The sequence below is a fragment of the Apis mellifera genome, linkage group LG6, assembly GCF_003254395.2.
Source record: "Apis mellifera strain DH4 linkage group LG6, Amel_HAv3.1, whole genome shotgun sequence".
NCBI classification, from domain to species: Eukaryota; Metazoa; Arthropoda; class Insecta; order Hymenoptera; family Apidae; genus Apis; species Apis mellifera.
Window position 1 is genome coordinate 15,490,304 of NC_037643.1, and position 18,913 is coordinate 15,509,216.

The 18,913-nt window shown below is 24.4% G+C and overlaps 1 protein-coding gene across 1 annotated transcript; it reads left to right on the forward strand.

Annotated features, from left to right (window-relative positions):
* Window positions 1–340: 340 nt before the first annotated feature.
* On the forward strand, window positions 341–18,169 carry LOC113218865 (dynein heavy chain 1, axonemal-like). Its single transcript, XM_026441407.1, has 23 exons — window positions 341–392; window positions 567–783; window positions 1,280–1,657; window positions 2,575–2,920; window positions 3,275–3,445; window positions 3,691–4,038; window positions 5,674–5,889; window positions 6,150–6,409; window positions 7,184–7,652; window positions 9,658–9,982; window positions 10,506–10,637; window positions 11,131–11,451; window positions 11,817–11,994; window positions 12,048–12,180; window positions 12,632–13,177; window positions 14,417–14,643; window positions 14,816–15,058; window positions 15,594–15,707; window positions 15,991–16,246; window positions 16,516–16,678; window positions 16,899–17,009; window positions 17,858–17,949; window positions 18,149–18,169. The coding sequence occupies exons 1-23, from the start codon at window positions 341–343 to the stop codon at window positions 18,167–18,169; spliced, it is 5,319 nt and encodes a 1,772-aa protein (XP_026297192.1).
* The last annotated feature ends 744 nt before the right edge of the window (window positions 18,170–18,913 follow it).

Consider the following 18,913-nt stretch of genomic DNA (forward strand, 5'->3'; position numbering starts at 1 on the left):
TATAAAGAATTATCGCACATTATATTTATATTTTTTTTTTATCTGATATAGTGCAAATAGAGTGAAATCATCAACAGTGACTTTTTGGATACAAAATTACCACGATTAATTTGTTTCTTGAAAACAATTGTAATAAAAATATCGATAAATGCAACAGACAAGTTCACATTCACAATGAATATTAAAAATGTCATATATTACGTATTTTATTATTTTTAACGCTAATCGAAGAATAAACATTTTATTATTTTAATACTTAGAAAGTTAACGTGTACATAAATTGTAAAAATATAATTTTATTTTTAAAAGTAAAATAGATTATATCGAAAGTTAAATAAATATGGAGAAACAAACGATAAAAAGAAGAGGTTATTATTCCGAAATCGTAACAGGTAAAAAAATTTATTCGTCTAAATTTAAATTAAATTATTATTTATCTTAAACATCTTGAGAATAAAATATTATATTTATCCACTTTATCCAAAAATATATATTTTTAACGTAACACATTTTTTTATCTGCAATATTTTTTAATTATATATATAAATTATAAATAACACGTACAGGAACTAAGGAAAATCCTGTCACACCGGAAGTAGTTCTTATACCAATTGCACCAAGAAGAGCAAAACTTGCATGGCAAGTTGCCACAGAGCAACATAGCGTCTGCATTAGAAAATTAGTGGATGAAGAATCATATAATTTCCTTGGTGAAGCTAAAAGATGGATGAGTTTTCCCCTGGATCGATCAATTGTGAGCATCAAAAAATATTTGAAAAGATTGTAGAGATTCTCTAAGTTGTCGAAATGAGTTAGAGTAAAATAAGAATGATAGAAATTTAATTTTTTTTTTTTTTGATATCTTATGAAATTTTTTTATCAATTAAATTTGAAAAAATATCGCATAAACAAAAAAAAATAAAATTCATTCTATGATGAAATTTATGAGAATATATTATTTCAAAGTATTAATTAATCAATTTTTGTTTTTTCTATAAAAAAAAATACTCTCCATTTTTTAATTATAATATAATTTTTGTACATTGTTTCTCTCAAATAACAATAATGGAAAAATAAGAAATTTTACTCATAAATTCTTTATTTCATGTTATTGAAATTATTTCCTTAGAATTAATTCCAATTATTCCATTTAACTTTGAAGAGAAATTATCTAAAGTTTCAATAAAAATTTGCAAAAAAAAAAGAATGTTTTTTATGAAATCGAGAATTTGTTTGCCTGTATTAGAATTCTTTATATTAAAATTTACACATAAAAAAGAAATATCAAATATTTGCGGATACAGATGTTTCCTGCGGAGACCTTCATCCCCAAAGTACAAATGGAACAAGATGTGGCGCCGAAGCACTGTCCACGAAATGTTGAGATGGAAAGGAGACGAAGATTGTACAAACATATAAAAATTCAGGATACTTTAGCGAGTATTAACATTATACCAAAAGAAATGTTGCCTCCATCCGCCTTAGTATCCCTGTTGTCCTACGACGAGAAATACGGTTTGTTTAGTATCGCACATTTCCTGCCTTTAGAAATTTTTGACGACGAAGATTATGATTGCAGGTACGTGAAATGCTGTAACATAGAACATTGTTTGAATTATTTATTCAATAAAACAAAATTTTACCAAACATATAACTTAAGATTTCTTTCTATTCTTGAAATAATTAATAATTGATTTAAAAACAATAATAAATGATAAAAGAGAAAAATAAAAAGTTATATAAACTGTTTATACTTATTATTGTATCATATTGTTGTATAAATTTCCATAAATTCAATTATTAAAATTTTAGTTAAATTTCCTGATTGTATTTCAAGAGAAAATTATATTTGTTAATTTGTTCATCCTTGTGCTCATGTGCGTTATAAATTGTAAATAAAAGTATTAAAATCTCATTTACAATAAGTTTTGATCAATACAATACAATAGTCTCAAGATAAATCTCATAAAATTAAAATTTTAGTTAAATTTCCTGATTGTATTTCAAGAGAAAATTATATTTGTTAATTGTTCATCCTTGTGCTCATGTGCGTTATAAACTGTAAATAAAAATATTAAAATCTCATTTACAATAATCAAAATCTCATTTTGATTAATACAATACAATAGTCTCAAGATAAATCTCATAAAATTAAAATTTTAGTTAAATTTCCTGATTGTATTTCAAGAGAAAATTATATTTGTTAATTTGTTAATCCTTGTGCTCATGTGCGTTATAAATAAAAGTATTCTATCTCATTTACAATAAGTTTTGATTAATACAATACAATAGTCTCAAGATAAATCTCATAAAATTAAAATTTTAGTTAAATTTCCTGATTGTATTTTAAGAAAAAATTATATTTGTTAATTGTTCATCCTTGTGCTCATGTGCGTTATAAACTGTAAAATAAAAATATTAAAATCTCATTTACAATAACCAAAATCTCATTTTGATTAATACAATACAATACTCTCAAGATAAATCTCATAAAATTATTTACCATTGAATATCAGCGAATACATAATGATACATATTTTGAAACAATATACCATGCATCTATATTTGTTACAGAACAATAGAAGATTGGATAGATTTGGGTTTCATTGATGAAAAGCGTTATCCGTTGCCAGCTAGCGTTTTCGTACCAAGATATCGATACGAAGACGAAATATTCCATCTCGATGACGAATTCTTAAACAATCTCTTCATTTGGACTAAAGCCGCTGTTTTTGATTATGATTATAATAAAAAATTATGGAGTATACTCACACTTGACGGTACAAAGCGGGAATTCGAGATACCGAGAATTTATATCCGATTCTTTGCCGAAGATCCGAGAATTATCAAAGAAAATTCTAAACTTTACGCAAAGAGAGTGGTGACGGCTGTCGAGCAAAGAAAAATCGCTGAAGCTTCTGTAAAGTAATTATAATACGATGAATTTTTAAATCGTAATTCTTTTTTCCAATAATTGTTCTAAATACGTTTACATGTAGATATAATTTTTATTTGGACTGCATGAAAATGGATGGTATGACGAAATTGGATGAAAAACAAATAGAAACTATTATTCGTTTGATTCAATTGAATCAAAAATTCAATACAAGATACAAATACAAAAATATAATTCAAGTACGTAAAAAGAATAATTTAAATATTTTTTTTAATTTTATATATCTTATGTAGTAATGAACGTAATAGGTTAACATATAAATTTTCTATTGATGTAATATCGTACCATTGTATTGTATCATAATTGTTTCTATTTCAGTTGATCGATGAAATTTCCTTGGACTATCAACGTACAATGTGTGATCTCATGTGGAGAAAAATGATACAAACGAATCCAGAAATGTTTAAATTCATCACATGGATACCTGAAGTTGAACCTATGAAAGTACCGAGAAAAGGCAAATTTGATACGGGCATGAAAAACTTTTTGGTAAACGTCCGTTAATAATGCTTCCACGAGAACTTCATTTATCGTTTATTATGTTGAATTAATAATTACTCTGAATAAAAATATCTGCACTTTTCACTTTTCACTAAAAATAGAAATATAAATAAATATGAATAAAATTTTATGAATTTTTACGATAACCTAACTTTTAACAAAATGATAATTTTAAAAACATTTACTCAATATGTATATGTATAAATATCAAAAATAATAATATTTTTATCTAGAAAATTAAAAAATACACTCACTGGATAACATTATATGTTCACGAAGAAGTATACAGTGCAATGAAATGTATTGTAGCAGAATGTAGCCAAGCTGCATCTATGAATTTATTCGCCACTTCATACGGGAAACAAATAAGGTTAAGAGAATTCGAAGATTTGCAAATACAGGCTACCATCACGGTTATTAAATATTTGAAAGAACCATGGTTAGAAAAAATTACACAATCAGTAAGAATGTGTCTTCGAGATCTTGGAAAAGGATGGTTTAATCTCGAACAAAAGGACCACAGCGTGTACGACATAATGAAATTGAAACGTTTCATGAATCTCACTAATCTTCGTATGCAGGTAGGCACATATACAGTCAAAATAAACAGTCAATCTAAAATAATATAATATTATTATATTTGCTTTTATAATATTTATAATATACGTCTATTTCATAGACGTGAATATGTTGTTTTATCTCTTTTCTAAAAACTGAAAAAAATTTCTTTTAATTAATTTTTTATGACGATAAGAAAAGGTATAAATAATGTAATTTTTCTTCGATTTTTCTTTTATTTCCAAGATTAACTGGCATGCATAAAATTACAGAAAAATATGTACATATATACTGCTATTTTTTTCTTTCTTCCGTAACTCAAATTTTAAAAAAATCTTAAATATCTTCTAAATTATTAAAAAGAAGTAAACAATTTATAATATATAAGAGAAAAAAAAATATTTTTTTTCTTTTCAAAAAATAAAAATTAAAATTAATTTTCTTTTAAGTAAAATATTCATTTGTAAAAAATTTTATTAGATATCGTGTTTCTCAAAATTTTTTATTTGATTTTATTTAATGAATTTTTTTTATTGCAATCATTTCAAAATTATAATTTCAATCACTTACAGGTCATTTTTAGAAAATGCATAAAACAATTCACAAAATTAATAACAATTCAAAAAACAAAAAAGCACGAAAACACGAATGAAATAAATAATTTTTTTCATCGATTTTTTTTTATTAATATGTATAAGTTAAACCAAAGTTTTTTTTTAGAGATAAATTGCATTCCTCTTAAAAGTTGAATAACTTGTGATTATTGTATAAAAAAAATTATATAAGGAAGAAAAAAAGGATGAAATCTTCTGGAAAGTGGATAGATTTTGTTAATAATATATCAGTTTGAACAATTAAAATCAGTTTTCATCGACATATATGATAATCGTGTCAACATCTTACTCTGTTATCTTTTTATTCACGAAAATGAAATTTTTACCCGAGAGAGCCCGTTTCGAAAGTCGTTGAAGCGACGAAGTGGAAAATGATGCTTCTATTGACAGTGTTGACACAAATAGCGTAGATTTGGCTTACGAATATAACTATGTTGAACATTGAGAAAAAAATATCGTTATTATTAAATATATAATGATTTTATTTTATGCAACTTAGGTATATTTTGATTATATTTTTTATATTATATATAAAAAATTATAATTTTAATATCTTGATTTTAATATTTTGGTTTTAGAAATTTCAATTAAAATATTTCAGTATTATGACATTATTTTTGTAATTATCTTGAATAATTCTGTCTGATGATAAAATATAATATATATTACTCTTTTGTAAAATTTAATAGATATTTTAAATATGCTTTAAATTTCTTTTAGATAGTGTTTTTTCATGCGTATCTAAATGAAGTATCTAAGTGAAACCTTACAAAGTTTACAAAGGATGATGTCTATTGTAGCGTAAAAAAAAAAAAAAAAAAAAAAAAAGAAATGGTAGACAATCGTATTTTTACAAACATTGTTATTTTTTCCAGTTGAATAAATTCCAGTTAAAAGAAAATATGAAATATCAAGTGCGCTTTACACAATAATTTGTTAACTATATTATTAATAACTTAAATTATAAGTTGTAGGATACATTTCACTTTTACATAATTTTATTTACATAATGAAACTAATTATTTATAATCTCCTTATAATTAGTATGCGCTAAGAGTTTTGGTGGAAGAGTCGATCAAGTTCTATAGAAATATTCTAGAAATTCCAGCACTATGTGTCTTACATGTAGACGAATCATTTATTTGGGGAGATGATCTTATCAACACCCAGTTTAATCCCGCTGGCATGCCTATTTTTCTCCTTGACCTTCAAATGGATGAACAAAAAGCATTTTACTCGACAAATCCTGAGAAATTTCTCGTAAGTATATTTTCGTTCGTTATTAATTAACAATGAACGATTTTTTTTATTTCTTTATTATTAATTTAGATGAATATATCAATTTTTATTAGTTTTTAATAGAATTTAGTGGGATGACTTTTAAATATTTTTATCATAATATTTTCTCTATTCTTTTAAAAGAGATATATCCATAAATATCTTGATAAATTATTTTAAAATGAAAAATCTCTCATTTATAAATCCTTCTTCATTTCTTTTCTTTTTTTTTTTCTTTCAAGGAAAGTATCATTACTTTATATGATAACGCACTTACCGCCTGTCATCAAATCAGACAAATACATCCTTTTCTACTTCCGAAGTTAAAATTCCCTATTCACCTATATCTAAGCTCCGTCGGTCTGCTCGAAAATCAGGTATGCAATGTTCGTGAATCGTTGAGAAAAGCATATAAGAAGTCTGTAATACCTTTAAAAGCTTACGCAAAAGAATTCAGTCGATATCAATTATTCTTCAATCTCAACGTCGCCCAATACATTGAGTGAGTATATTCATTACAAAGTTTTAAACTTTTTTAAGCTTAAAATAATAAAAAATGATTTATTTTTATAATAATCAAACAATATATGTTCTTTATTTTTATTTTTATTTAATATAAAAATTAAAATTACAGTGAATCGATCAAAATCAATTTAATGTGATCATCAGAATTGTTAGGTACATGAAAAATAAAATTAATTTTAAATCTTTAATTTTAAATCTAATTTTTATTTTTATTAAATAAATGTAATAATGAGTATCTTAACTTTTAAAACATTTCTGCCAACATTACCGACTGAATAAATATATGATCGATAGAAATCCACCAGAGGGAATCAGTGAATCAAAACATAGAGATTGATAGATACGTGCTATTACAACTATATCTATCATAGTTTTTTTTTAATATTTTTAATATTTTTTTCAAATATTATATTTTACGTATAAATTTAAATACATTCATGTATATTATTTTCAACTATTCATCAGATTCACAAAAATAAATATTGATAATTCGAAGTTAGGAAATATTCCAACAATAAATCGGATCATCTAAATACAGTAGTAGACTTAATTAATATCCATATTAAGTAATAATAGTAATAATAGTAAAGTTATAATATCTGTAATGAATTTTAATTATTTTAATCATTTTTATGCTTAATTAAATGCAGTTTTATTCCTATTGTTAAACACAGAACGCGTCAAATAACCTACGAGGTCAAAAGACGCAGTTGATTTATTCATCGAGATTAAATGAAATTCCATTTTGAAGGGAATACAAGGAAGAAGAACTTACTACGGCCGAGATAAAAGAGGAAATTTCATTTCATATCACGATGAGAAAGAATCTCCAAGTTACTTTACCGAGTTTTATTACCATTGGTGCGTTTGTAGTGAACGTTCATCCCTTGAAGGAGTTTCTTATAAACAAACGCACAGAATGTGCTAAATCATTGCTCATTATGCTCACGGAAAAAATACGGAAGGAAATCGATGATATCCTGGACGAATATAGGCAGATAAGATACAAATTGAAGGAAGTGCCACAAAGTATCGAGCACATATTCGAAATACGGGATTGGATGGAAACTATACCGCTTCGAGTACAGGATCTCGAAGAAAAGATGGACAAATTGAAAATAGATTACGATATTCTCGATAGTTTTCTTTGGAATATATCCGATGATGATTTTCAAGCGAAATGGGAAGTGATTGGATCGCCTTTTCAAATTGAGAAAGAGGTAAAATATTTTTTATAAATTAGAAAGTCGGATCAAATCACTTATTAATAAATTAATTTTTTTGGCATTAAAATATTAGCTGAAAATTATGTTTATAATTTATGAAAATTAGAAACAATAAGGTAATAATTGATAAATTAAAATTTTAACTGTTCACTTAAATACAATATTAATTTTTTCGTTATTAAATTAATTAAACTATTTTAATATAAATCTGCATAATTTCAAAAACTTCCAATATCTAAAATATATACTTCAAAAAATATTCTAATATTTATTCAAAAGTTTTAAATATTAAAATTTCATTTTGACGTCAATTTTTTTTAGTCTTTTTAATCTTTTAATTTTTAATCATTTTAATATCCTCTATTAATGTTGCAACATATTTTCATCAGTTACAACTTTATTTGCTACAATAAATATGTATATTTCATACGAATAGCTATATCGCGTTAAATATTTCAACTGTTTTATTCTTGAAATATATACATGTCCGTAATGAAAAATTTCTTGGCAAAAATTTCTTTTTTTTAATTTGAACGATTTCGTGATACAAATATTTCATACGAAATGGAAAAAAAAATTGATAAATTGTTTTTTCTTAATGATTGACAATAAAATACAATTATATTTTCTACTTACAAACCACTTTTAAACGGTTGCTTTTCTCTTTATTTAGGTCAAATAGTAAGAAGCATCGCTAAGTAAGCAAAACCCAATAATTACTTTTCTCGTACTTTGATAAGATTGCTAATTAAATAAAAGAGTTCTACGAATCCTTTATAATTAAATATTCTCTCAAATAATGCAATGCTCATTGTTCTTTTCCACGTTCGGAAAAGTACAAAGAAAATTCCGAGTTCTAACCTACAAGAAAATTAAATTTAATTACTAATTAAATTTCAATACTGTTTATAATAATAAACAACTTGAATTCCAATTTTTGGATACGTTTAGCATATGATAAATATATTTTACATATTAGTAAAATCGAAATTTAATCCTTGTAATAAAATATGTTTAATCAATTTGGTTAACCTAGAATCCAGTTCTTCTTTTATATATCGAACATAAGATTAATATACGAAAAAACATTAAGTAAAAAGAAAAGCATTGAGTTGTATCGAAAACAAAAATTAATACGTAAGAGTAACGAATAAGACTTAAATTTTAAATTAGAAACGATTTAATTATAATTTTTCATTAACCTTGTTAATAAACGCCTAGCAATTAAGCGAGCTAACAGTCGATCGATTGCATACATACAAGTGCCTCTAGTACAAAAATAAATTGTTTTTCAATTTACATTATTTTTTCAAAAATAACCGAATATCTTAACAACGTATAAATATATATATAAATATAAATATATCAAAAATACATTCAATAAATAAATAAGATGTGTTACATTATAATATAAAAATAGCAAATATTTATTAAAGATAAATTTTTAATTGCTATTCTCTGTACAATTTTATATAAAATAGGCTGAAATAATAATAATAAAATAAATGTCATCACATATATTTTCATGACTGTACTATAGGATATCATGAGTGTATATATATTTTATGCCTCGCAGGTGATATTGGAAGTTGTCTCGAGAGATTCATAAAACTCCATATTTCCTGATATATTTACATAATACGTAAAATATACCGTGAAAATTTTTATTCAAAAATGGAATTCTTATTTCTGAAAATGGAATTCTCTAGTTTTCCTTTTTTCCCATTACATTTGTATATTTTATAATATTATAAAAAACAAGATTATATAGTTACTTGCAAATTATTATGAAATAATATGCAAGATACAAAGAAATTTTGAATTCAGGAATAGAAATAATGTTTATTTTATGTATATAAATCACTTTTTATTTCAAAATTTATTAAATTTTAAATTAGTAATTAGTAAATATTAGTAACTACTTTTTGTTTCAATTTTAAATTATATTCAAGATTTAACACGTCGAAGTAACCAACTATCAAAAAATTAATTTAACTAGATTCAGGAGACGAATGAACGATTTGTAGAAGAGCAAGAAAAATTCCATAAGATCCAATTACAGGATGAGATCTTGTTGTTTGAAAAAATAGACTTTTTGGTGAGCAATGTGGCGAACATTGCTCTTCAAACGGATATATCCCGTATCCACGAGATAGCTCTAGATGTGAAGCGGATATGGAAGATTATGCTCGAGAGTCGGGAAAATGGTTTATTGCTCAACGAACGACAAAAGTTATTTGGCCTAAAAGTAGTGCCTTTCGAGCACCTAAATAAGCTTATAAAGGAATTCGAACCTTACAAAAACTTATGGATCACTGCTTCCGGTAAGCATCCAATTATTTCTCCATTTTTATTTCATTAAATTCATGGATTTAATGGATTTCTTTTTACAGATATAAATTATAGTGATAAAAAATAATTGAAATTAATGAATTCATAAATTTATTAATACAAATGTTTTATTTAATTATTACAATTAATACAAATTTGTATCCTAACAAATTTAAGATTATAATATATTATTATATTATTATATATTATATATATTATTTATATTTATTTTTTATCTATAAAATTTTTAGAATGAGAACTTCTCACAATAGAAATAAGAGTTGTAATTATATTTTCTATAAAAGTATATATCAAAGAAAAATTTTAATGCTAATTTGAATTTTTTTTTATTCCTCTAAGAATAGAATACAAAAAGTTAAATTTTATTTAAAATTTAAAAAATGGAATTTTCATTTTTCGAGAACGTTATTAAAATTTTCTAAAGCATTATTGTTAAAAATTATTAAAAATTAAAGCTAGATAATTCTTATGGACTTAATTTTTTGTTATTCGTAGATTGGCTCAAATGGTACGACATATGGATGGATAATCCCTTAATGAACGTTGATGGCCTTCAAGTTGAAGGTCTTGTTACCGATATGTATCGGCAAATATCACGAGCAATAAGAACATTCCAAGAATTTCCAAGTAATTTAATAATTTGATGATTACCAATGAAAGTGCAAAATAATTTAAAAATTATTTGTAAACAGAGATGATGTCAAACTGTTACGTTATATATAATATTAATTATTACATTTTACAACTATATAAAAGGAAATTTTAAAAAATGTTAAGAAAATATTTCTCAAATGCTTTTACGTCTAATCTATTGAATTTATTCAATCAACTTGATAGACAAGCTTTTCCTATATTTTCTTAGAATTTTTTAATTAAATACACTTTTTACAGATATAAACTATAGTGATAAAAAATAATTGAAATTAATGAATTCATAAATTCTAATACAAATTTATTTATATTTATTTTTTGTCTATAAAATTTTTAGAATAAGAACTTCTTACAATAGAAATAAGAGTTGTAATTATATTTTCTATATTTTCATAATTAATGTGAAAAAAAGTTTTGCTCAAGTTTCGTGATATTTTTTTAAATAATTTTCTTCTTTTTCCAAACGCAGAGGTGCAGGCAGTTGCGATCATGATAAGGGATCAGATAGATGAATTCAAACCATTTATACCTCTGATACAAGCCCTCCGTGAACCAGGAATGAAGGATCGCCATTTTGAGCAATTGAGCGCGCAAACTGGAATATTAATGGCTCTTAAACCCGCCATAACATTTAAAAGCCTGTTAATTCTCGGTATTAAAGAGTTTGAGGAATTGGTGAAAATGGTCGCAGACACTGCGGCCAAAGAATATGCCACAGAACGAACATTGAATAAGATGATAGAAGAATGGGAAATGATTATTTTTGAGACTCTTCCATACAAAACTACCGGTAAATACACGTAATATCTTTTTTACAAATTTAATCAGTGTTCATTGTTTTTCATCTAATACATTTTATATTTCTTTTTCTTTATTTAATTTTTATTAACTTTTTATTCTAGATAGCAGACAAGTTTTTAAATAAGATCATTTAAAGACTTAGATTATTCAATTCTTAATTATTATATATCACAACTCTTAATTCCTTGCATCAATTTCAAATTTAATAATTTTTAATCAATCATCCCTATGAGAAGTGTAATAAATGTAATTTGTAGAAAAAAATTACAAGGAAAAATTATAATATATCATTTGAATTGAAATATTCTTTGAATAATTTTTTTTTGTTAAATAATTCTATGTTTATCCATGCAGGAACGTATATAATAAAGGTCTCAGAGGAAACGTTGATGATGCTAGATCATCATATTCTCAACGTGCAACAGCTTGCTTACAGTCCACTGAAGACTGCATTCGAGGACGAGATCAATGAATGGGAGAGGAAGTTAGTTTTGACACAAAAAGTCCTTTATCTATGGATAGAAGTACAAAGGTGAGAATCATATGGAATTTGTTTGTTTTGATGATAAGAAACTTGGATTGTAGAGAGTGGATGTATCTGGAACCAATATTTACTTCAGAAGATATTAAAGTTCAGTTACCTTTGGAAACAAGGAAATACAACGCCATGGAACGAAACTGGAGACGAATCATGAAGAGTGCTTTTGAAAATCCTTATGTAATTTTAATTTTAACATATTCTTTCATGTGAAACACTATTGTGCGATATTTAATATTGATTGAAAATTGAAATATTTGATCAATTATGAATATAATATACATATATTATTTCATCATGAAATTTTAATCGTGAAATTATAATATAAATAATTAAACGATTTATCAATTGAATAGGTATTATAGTATAAAATATTTATTTTTATCGTATAAAATTTTCCATAACGACATTCAATAATAAATTACCAATTTTTCAGATTTAAATTAATTATGGATCAAATTGTTTATTCAAAAAATTAGTAAATAACTTAAAAAGTAATTTATTTTCAAGAATAAATTGCTAATTGAAAATTATAAAAACTTCCAAAATTTCTATCATTTAAATATATACATTAATTTTGAGATACTTGATCTTTATTCCAATCTGATTCAATTTAAAAACATTTTCACAGATTATCAAAATATGCCCTGATGAAAATCTGCTTGAAAGCCTTCAAGAATGTCTAAGTCTCTTGGAAGTAGTACAGAAAGGTTTATCCAATTATCTGGAAATAAAACGAAAGATTTTCCCCCGATTCTATTTCCTCAGCGACGAGGAACTATTGGAGATTTTGTCCCACGCGAAGATCGTACAAACGGTGCAGCCACATCTAAGAAAGTGTTTCGAGAATATATACAGAGTGAGATTCGAAGAGGATCTGCAAATTACCCGAATGTACTCTGCTGAAGGCGAAGAGGTGATATTTGATCCACCCATGTATCCGGAGAGAAGCGTTGAGTTTTGGCTGGGTGATCTCGAGAAGGTGATGCGTAATACTATTAAGGAGATCATTCGCAAAGCGTTAAAAGTCATACATGAAACTCCAAGGAAAGTATGGGTATATATGTGGCCGGGTCAAGTGACACTTTGCTGCGGCCAAACTTATTGGGCTGCACAAGTGGAGAACGCGATCAATAAGAAGAAACTTGATGATTATTACCAAGTGCTATTGGGAAATGTAAGACACACTTTTTATTTTAATTTTATTTTTTTTTTTTTTTTTAGATGAACATAGAGGATCATGTTTATGGAAATATAAAAATAAACTTTTTTATAATTTATTTTTATTATTTAATTGAAATTTTCCACTTCATTGTTCCTTGTTGTAATAACTTTTCTGGGATATAAATGGAATATCATAAATTAAAAATGTTAAGTAATGATACTTATTAATAGGATTCATAATTGTACATTTGATGAGTGTTATTTGTTATTAAACATATGAAGTTTGTATTAAATGCAAGAGGACAGATTAATAATATTTATATGAAACTTTTTTTTATTATATTATTTGCATAATTTCTATTTTTTTGAGTAATTAATTATAACACAACTTTTGAAAAACTTTGATAGTTCATAGATAAATAAGTTATAATTTGTATTATTCTAAATTCTTTACGTGATAATTATTAAAGTTTTAAATATTTTTTTAATATTTAATAGTATTACGACTTTGTAATTCTTTATTTCATTTCTGTTTATTTTAAAAAAATAATTGCTTTAAAGATTGCATAAAAATGCAGCCATAAACAATAAATAATGAAATATATTATGGAAATAAAATTTATCTCCATAACTAGTACTTTGTAATAATTTTGTAATAATATTTTGTAACAGCCTCAAAATTAAACTTGCATAATGAATTTTATTTTTAAAAAACTTAATAGAAACTAATTTCTAATTAATTAACATAATTAATTAAAATATGATGATAAAGTTTGAATTGAAATATTTGAAATTTTACACGTGATTATATAGGATGAGAATATATGAAAATACTTCAATTTAAATTTATTTTAATAGCATTAATATATTTGAAATTGTTTTTATCTTATATAGATATATTTTTTATTATAAAATTTTTTTTTTATGATGAATATAATTTAATATTAAACTGATCATTTTATTATTATAAATTAACAAATAAACATAAATGATTAAATATTATTAACAATATTTAAATTCCATTTTTAATTTCTTTATTAATTTATGTAATAAATTATTCAAAAAATACACAAAAAAGTAAAATTTATAAAACGAAACGAATTATGATCTTAATTAATAATAAGTTTTTATTTCATTCATAGTAATTTTTATTCTAAACATTTATAAACAATCAAAATACATATTCTCTTAATTATTTTTTCTCATTCTAATTATTTATACGATATAAAATAATGGAAAATTTATTGTACAGTTGGACGATTTACGCGAATTGGTAAGAAATCCTCAAACCGAAATCCAGAGATTAATGCTGGAAGCAGTAATAACGATCGAAGTACACGCGCGAGATGTTCTGTATCAATTAGTAAAGGACAAAGTGACTAATATAAACGATTTCAATTGGATCTCACAGCTCCGCTATTATTGGGTAGATGATTCCGATTTAAAGATTCGTGCTGTAAATGCGGAATTCCAATATGGGTATGTAAATAACTATATATATATTGGCAATTTTTCGTATAATAAGTTTACAAGAAAACACATAAATCTTATGATCAATATTTCAAAATTTCTTCCTTACATTTGTATTATACATTATATAATAGCATTAATCCAATTAAATGTTTAATTATTATATCAATATTTATCAAAGATACGAGTATTTAGGAAATACTGGAAGGCTAGTCATTACTCCTCTAACTGATCGATGTTACTTAACCTTAACTGGGGCATTGCACTTGAAGTTCGGTGGTGCACCGGCTGGTCCTGCTGGGACAGGCAAAACGGAAACGACAAAAGATCTTGCTAAAGCGTTTGCCATACAATGTGTAGTATTCAATTGTTCCGATCAATTAGATTTCATGTCAATGGGAAAATTCTTCAAAGGTCTTTCAAGGTAACTTTTTTCAGGATTAATATTTTAAGTCAAGATTCAATAAGAGTTTTAAAAAGCATTTTCGATTTTCTTTTTTTACTTTTCATTCTGTTAATTATTTAACAGAATAAATTTATTAAACATATATATTTTTATTGAACATTAACTACACTATATTTCTCACATGAGAATGACTTTATCAATTATATTATTTATCAATGAAGTATAAATATAGATAACTTTTTATAAAAAAAAATTATTTAGTTGTAATATAAATATAGTTTCGTTGAAATTTATTAATTGTAAATTTCATTAAGTTTCATAATGAAAATATCAGTTTTTTCTTTCAGCAAAATTCATAAAAGTTTTCGATTGGTTATTAATGTCAACCTCATTACATTCGTGTAATTAAAATGTGTAATTTTTCACATTGACAGACATTGCATTTATTATAATTATTATTTACAATCTCAATTATCTTTCTTTGTTTTCTATTTGTTCTTTATATTTTCCATAAGTAATTTTTCATATTAATTCTTGATATTAATTCTCATAGCGCAGGTGCATGGGCGTGTTTTGATGAATTTAATAGGATAGACATCGAAGTATTGTCCGTTATTGCCCAACAAATTATGACAATCCAGCAAGCGCAACAAATGCGGGTTGATAAGTGAGTATATAAATATGCAAGCAACATTAAAATTATTTAAATGTAAATTCTTAATTTATGGGTCGCTATTATTATTTTTATTGAAAGATTTTTACATACTCATTTTAATATAATAATATTCTTATGTTTTACAAGAATATTAAAAGTTTCTCGTTACTCAAATCGTGTTCATTGTTTTTAATTTTGTTTACTTTATATAAATAAAGGAAGATTATTATAAATTTGAATTATGACTTAAAAAAAAAAAAAGATTGGTATAAAATATAACAATGAAATTTCTCAGATTCATGTTCGAAGGAGAAGAAATTGTTTTGAAGCCATCTTGTGCAGTTTTCATTACTATGAATCCTGGTTATGCGGGACGAACGGAATTACCAGACAATTTGAAAGCTTTATTCCGTCCAGTCGCTATGATGGTGCCGGATTATTCATTGATCGCTGAAATTTCATTATTTTCTTATGGTTTCTCCGATGCAAAACCTTTGGCGGGAAAAATAACAACGACGTTCAAATTGAGCTCGGAGCAATTAAGTACGCAGGTAAAACGTATAAATATATTACGACAATTAATTTCATTACAAATTTATCTAATTTGGATAAATTCTTTAATTCTTTGATTATATATATTTATCTTTTATTTACACAATTCTATTTTTTTTCTTCGGAAATGACATTTTGTAGAAAAAAAAATTTCATTTATATTTGTTTATTTTTTTCGTGCAAAATTCAAAAAATTTTTGGCGAAGTGTAGAGTTATTATTTAGAAATTCATACAGTTAGAAATTCACGTTGATTTATTTTTATCCAGGATCATTATGACTTTGGAATGCGAGCGGTGAAAACAGTCATTGCTGTGGCGGGAAATTTGAAAAGGGAACATAAAGATTTGAACGAACAACAGATTTGTTTACGTGCTCTAAAAGATGTAAACGTTCCAAAGTTTTTAAAAGACGATCTTATATTATTCAACGGTAAGTATATTTTTTAATAATTTTTATCCATTATATTTATTTGCTATATAATTTGAATTTTTATAATAAATAAAAAAAATGTATTTTTTAATACAATTTTTTAATTATTATAATTTTCCAAAATTTATCTTTCCTCTTTAATTTATAAACTGATAATTCCATATTATATGTTATGAAAATAATAATAATTTACAATAAAATATACTTTCATTTTATTCAGGTATCGTATCCGATCTATTTCCTCGTTTGGAGGAAAAACCAGTGGACTATGGAATTTTGGAAGCAGAAATTCGCGCAACAATTTTGAGAATGGGTCTGGAAGATGTTAATGGTATATACTTTTCTCTCTTTAATTCTTATTTTTTTTTCTTTTAAGTTCTTAATGAATTTTCTGATCCATTTTACAAAGTAAATTTCAAATATAATTTCCGCAGTGAAATATCCATATTCTTTATCTTGCTTTTTTAAATTATTATGTAACAACATAATATTCATACTTTCTCTAAGTTTACGTTATAAACACAAGGGATCTCATTGCAGTGGTATTACGTATCAAAAGATTTACTTTTCTGGCTTTATGATCAAATTCATTAAAAGAGAGGAGATTAAAATTAATTCTACAGTTATATCGAATTTTAAAGAGACCTTATTAAATCTGAATAAATAGAAAAAAAAAATATTAATCATTATCCTCTATCAATGAAAATTTTTTCTTTGATTGTACTGTATCATTTCCATTAATATTCATATTTATATTCAATATATTTAAAAATATTGAAATTAATTCTACTTTATACAGCATAATAAATTTCCAAGTGTAGCTTTTGCATAAAAAGAACGTAAAAATGATTAAAATATTTAAATTAATATCAAAGTATTTATAAAATATTCCTGATGATGAGTTTTGAAATAAAAAAAATGTATAAAATATATACATTTATAATATAATATATATAGTATAGCATAGACATTTTATGGCTCGTTTGTTTAATAATTTTTAAATTCGTGACAATTCGCAAATTGTTTTCTAACTCATAAACTCAACAACGATGTAACAATTAAAAAAAATACAGCCATAAAGAATGTATCTTTTGAAAAAATACACAGTAGTGTAATCTTTTAATGGAATTTTGTTTGAATTTAAAACGTTTCATTAAACTTTACGTCTTTTAATTGCAGAATTTGTGAAAAAAGTTATTCAATTATATGAAACAACAGTAGTAAGACACGGATTAATGCTCGTTGGTCCAACTGCGTCGGGAAAGACAAGGGTAAGTGATATTTAAATGATATTAACTGAAGAATTAGTTTGAATTAATCCTTTCAAAACACTTTGTAGTGTTAAGTATATCATTTATAAATTATAAATTAGCAAATTGAACAAAGAAAAAAATTAAAATGAATATATTTTATAATATATTCTATAATATATTATATTTTATATTCTATAAATTTATTATTCTATTATAGAATAATAAAGTACTTTCATAGTTTAACAAAGTAAAATTCTTGTCAATTTCAAATAATCTTCTTAATTATAAAACAGTGAAGAACTTATTTTTAAGTAGATTTAGATAATATATAAAAAGATAGAATCTATCAGAAACTATCTAATTAAATATTTTTTACTAAAGATACAACATCAAACAATAACAAGCAATATTTTAAATAAAAAATAATAATTTGCATAATTTTTAATTAACAAAGGTGAATTTTTAATTAAATATTAATTTGATTAAATATATATTTATATTTTTTTCCTGTTCTTTATATAAAGAATATATTTTACTTCTTTTGCTTTTTAATAACGCTATTTTGCAATTTTAAATAATACTTCTATTTCTAAAACGCATATTATATGCTGCATTCCTTACTACTATTTTTCCTGATGCATTTTTTATCTGTTCTCTAAATTAACTCAATTAGGAAAAATATCCTGTATATAAAGTATATCGATTTTAAAAACACTTCGTTTATTTTAAAAACAAAACATAATAGGAGACAATTTAAAAATCCTTGAAATAATATGCATAATTCTTAGATTCTTATATCTTTATTATGCATTTCTATGTATATATTCCGATATATCTCACACAACTAAATAACATAATATGTAATTTAAAAATAAAAGTAGAATTTAATTTTATTTAACAAATTAAAAAAAGAATATCAATATGTAAATAATTATTTCTCGTACAAATTCATTATAAATGATATATCTGTTAAATAATTATT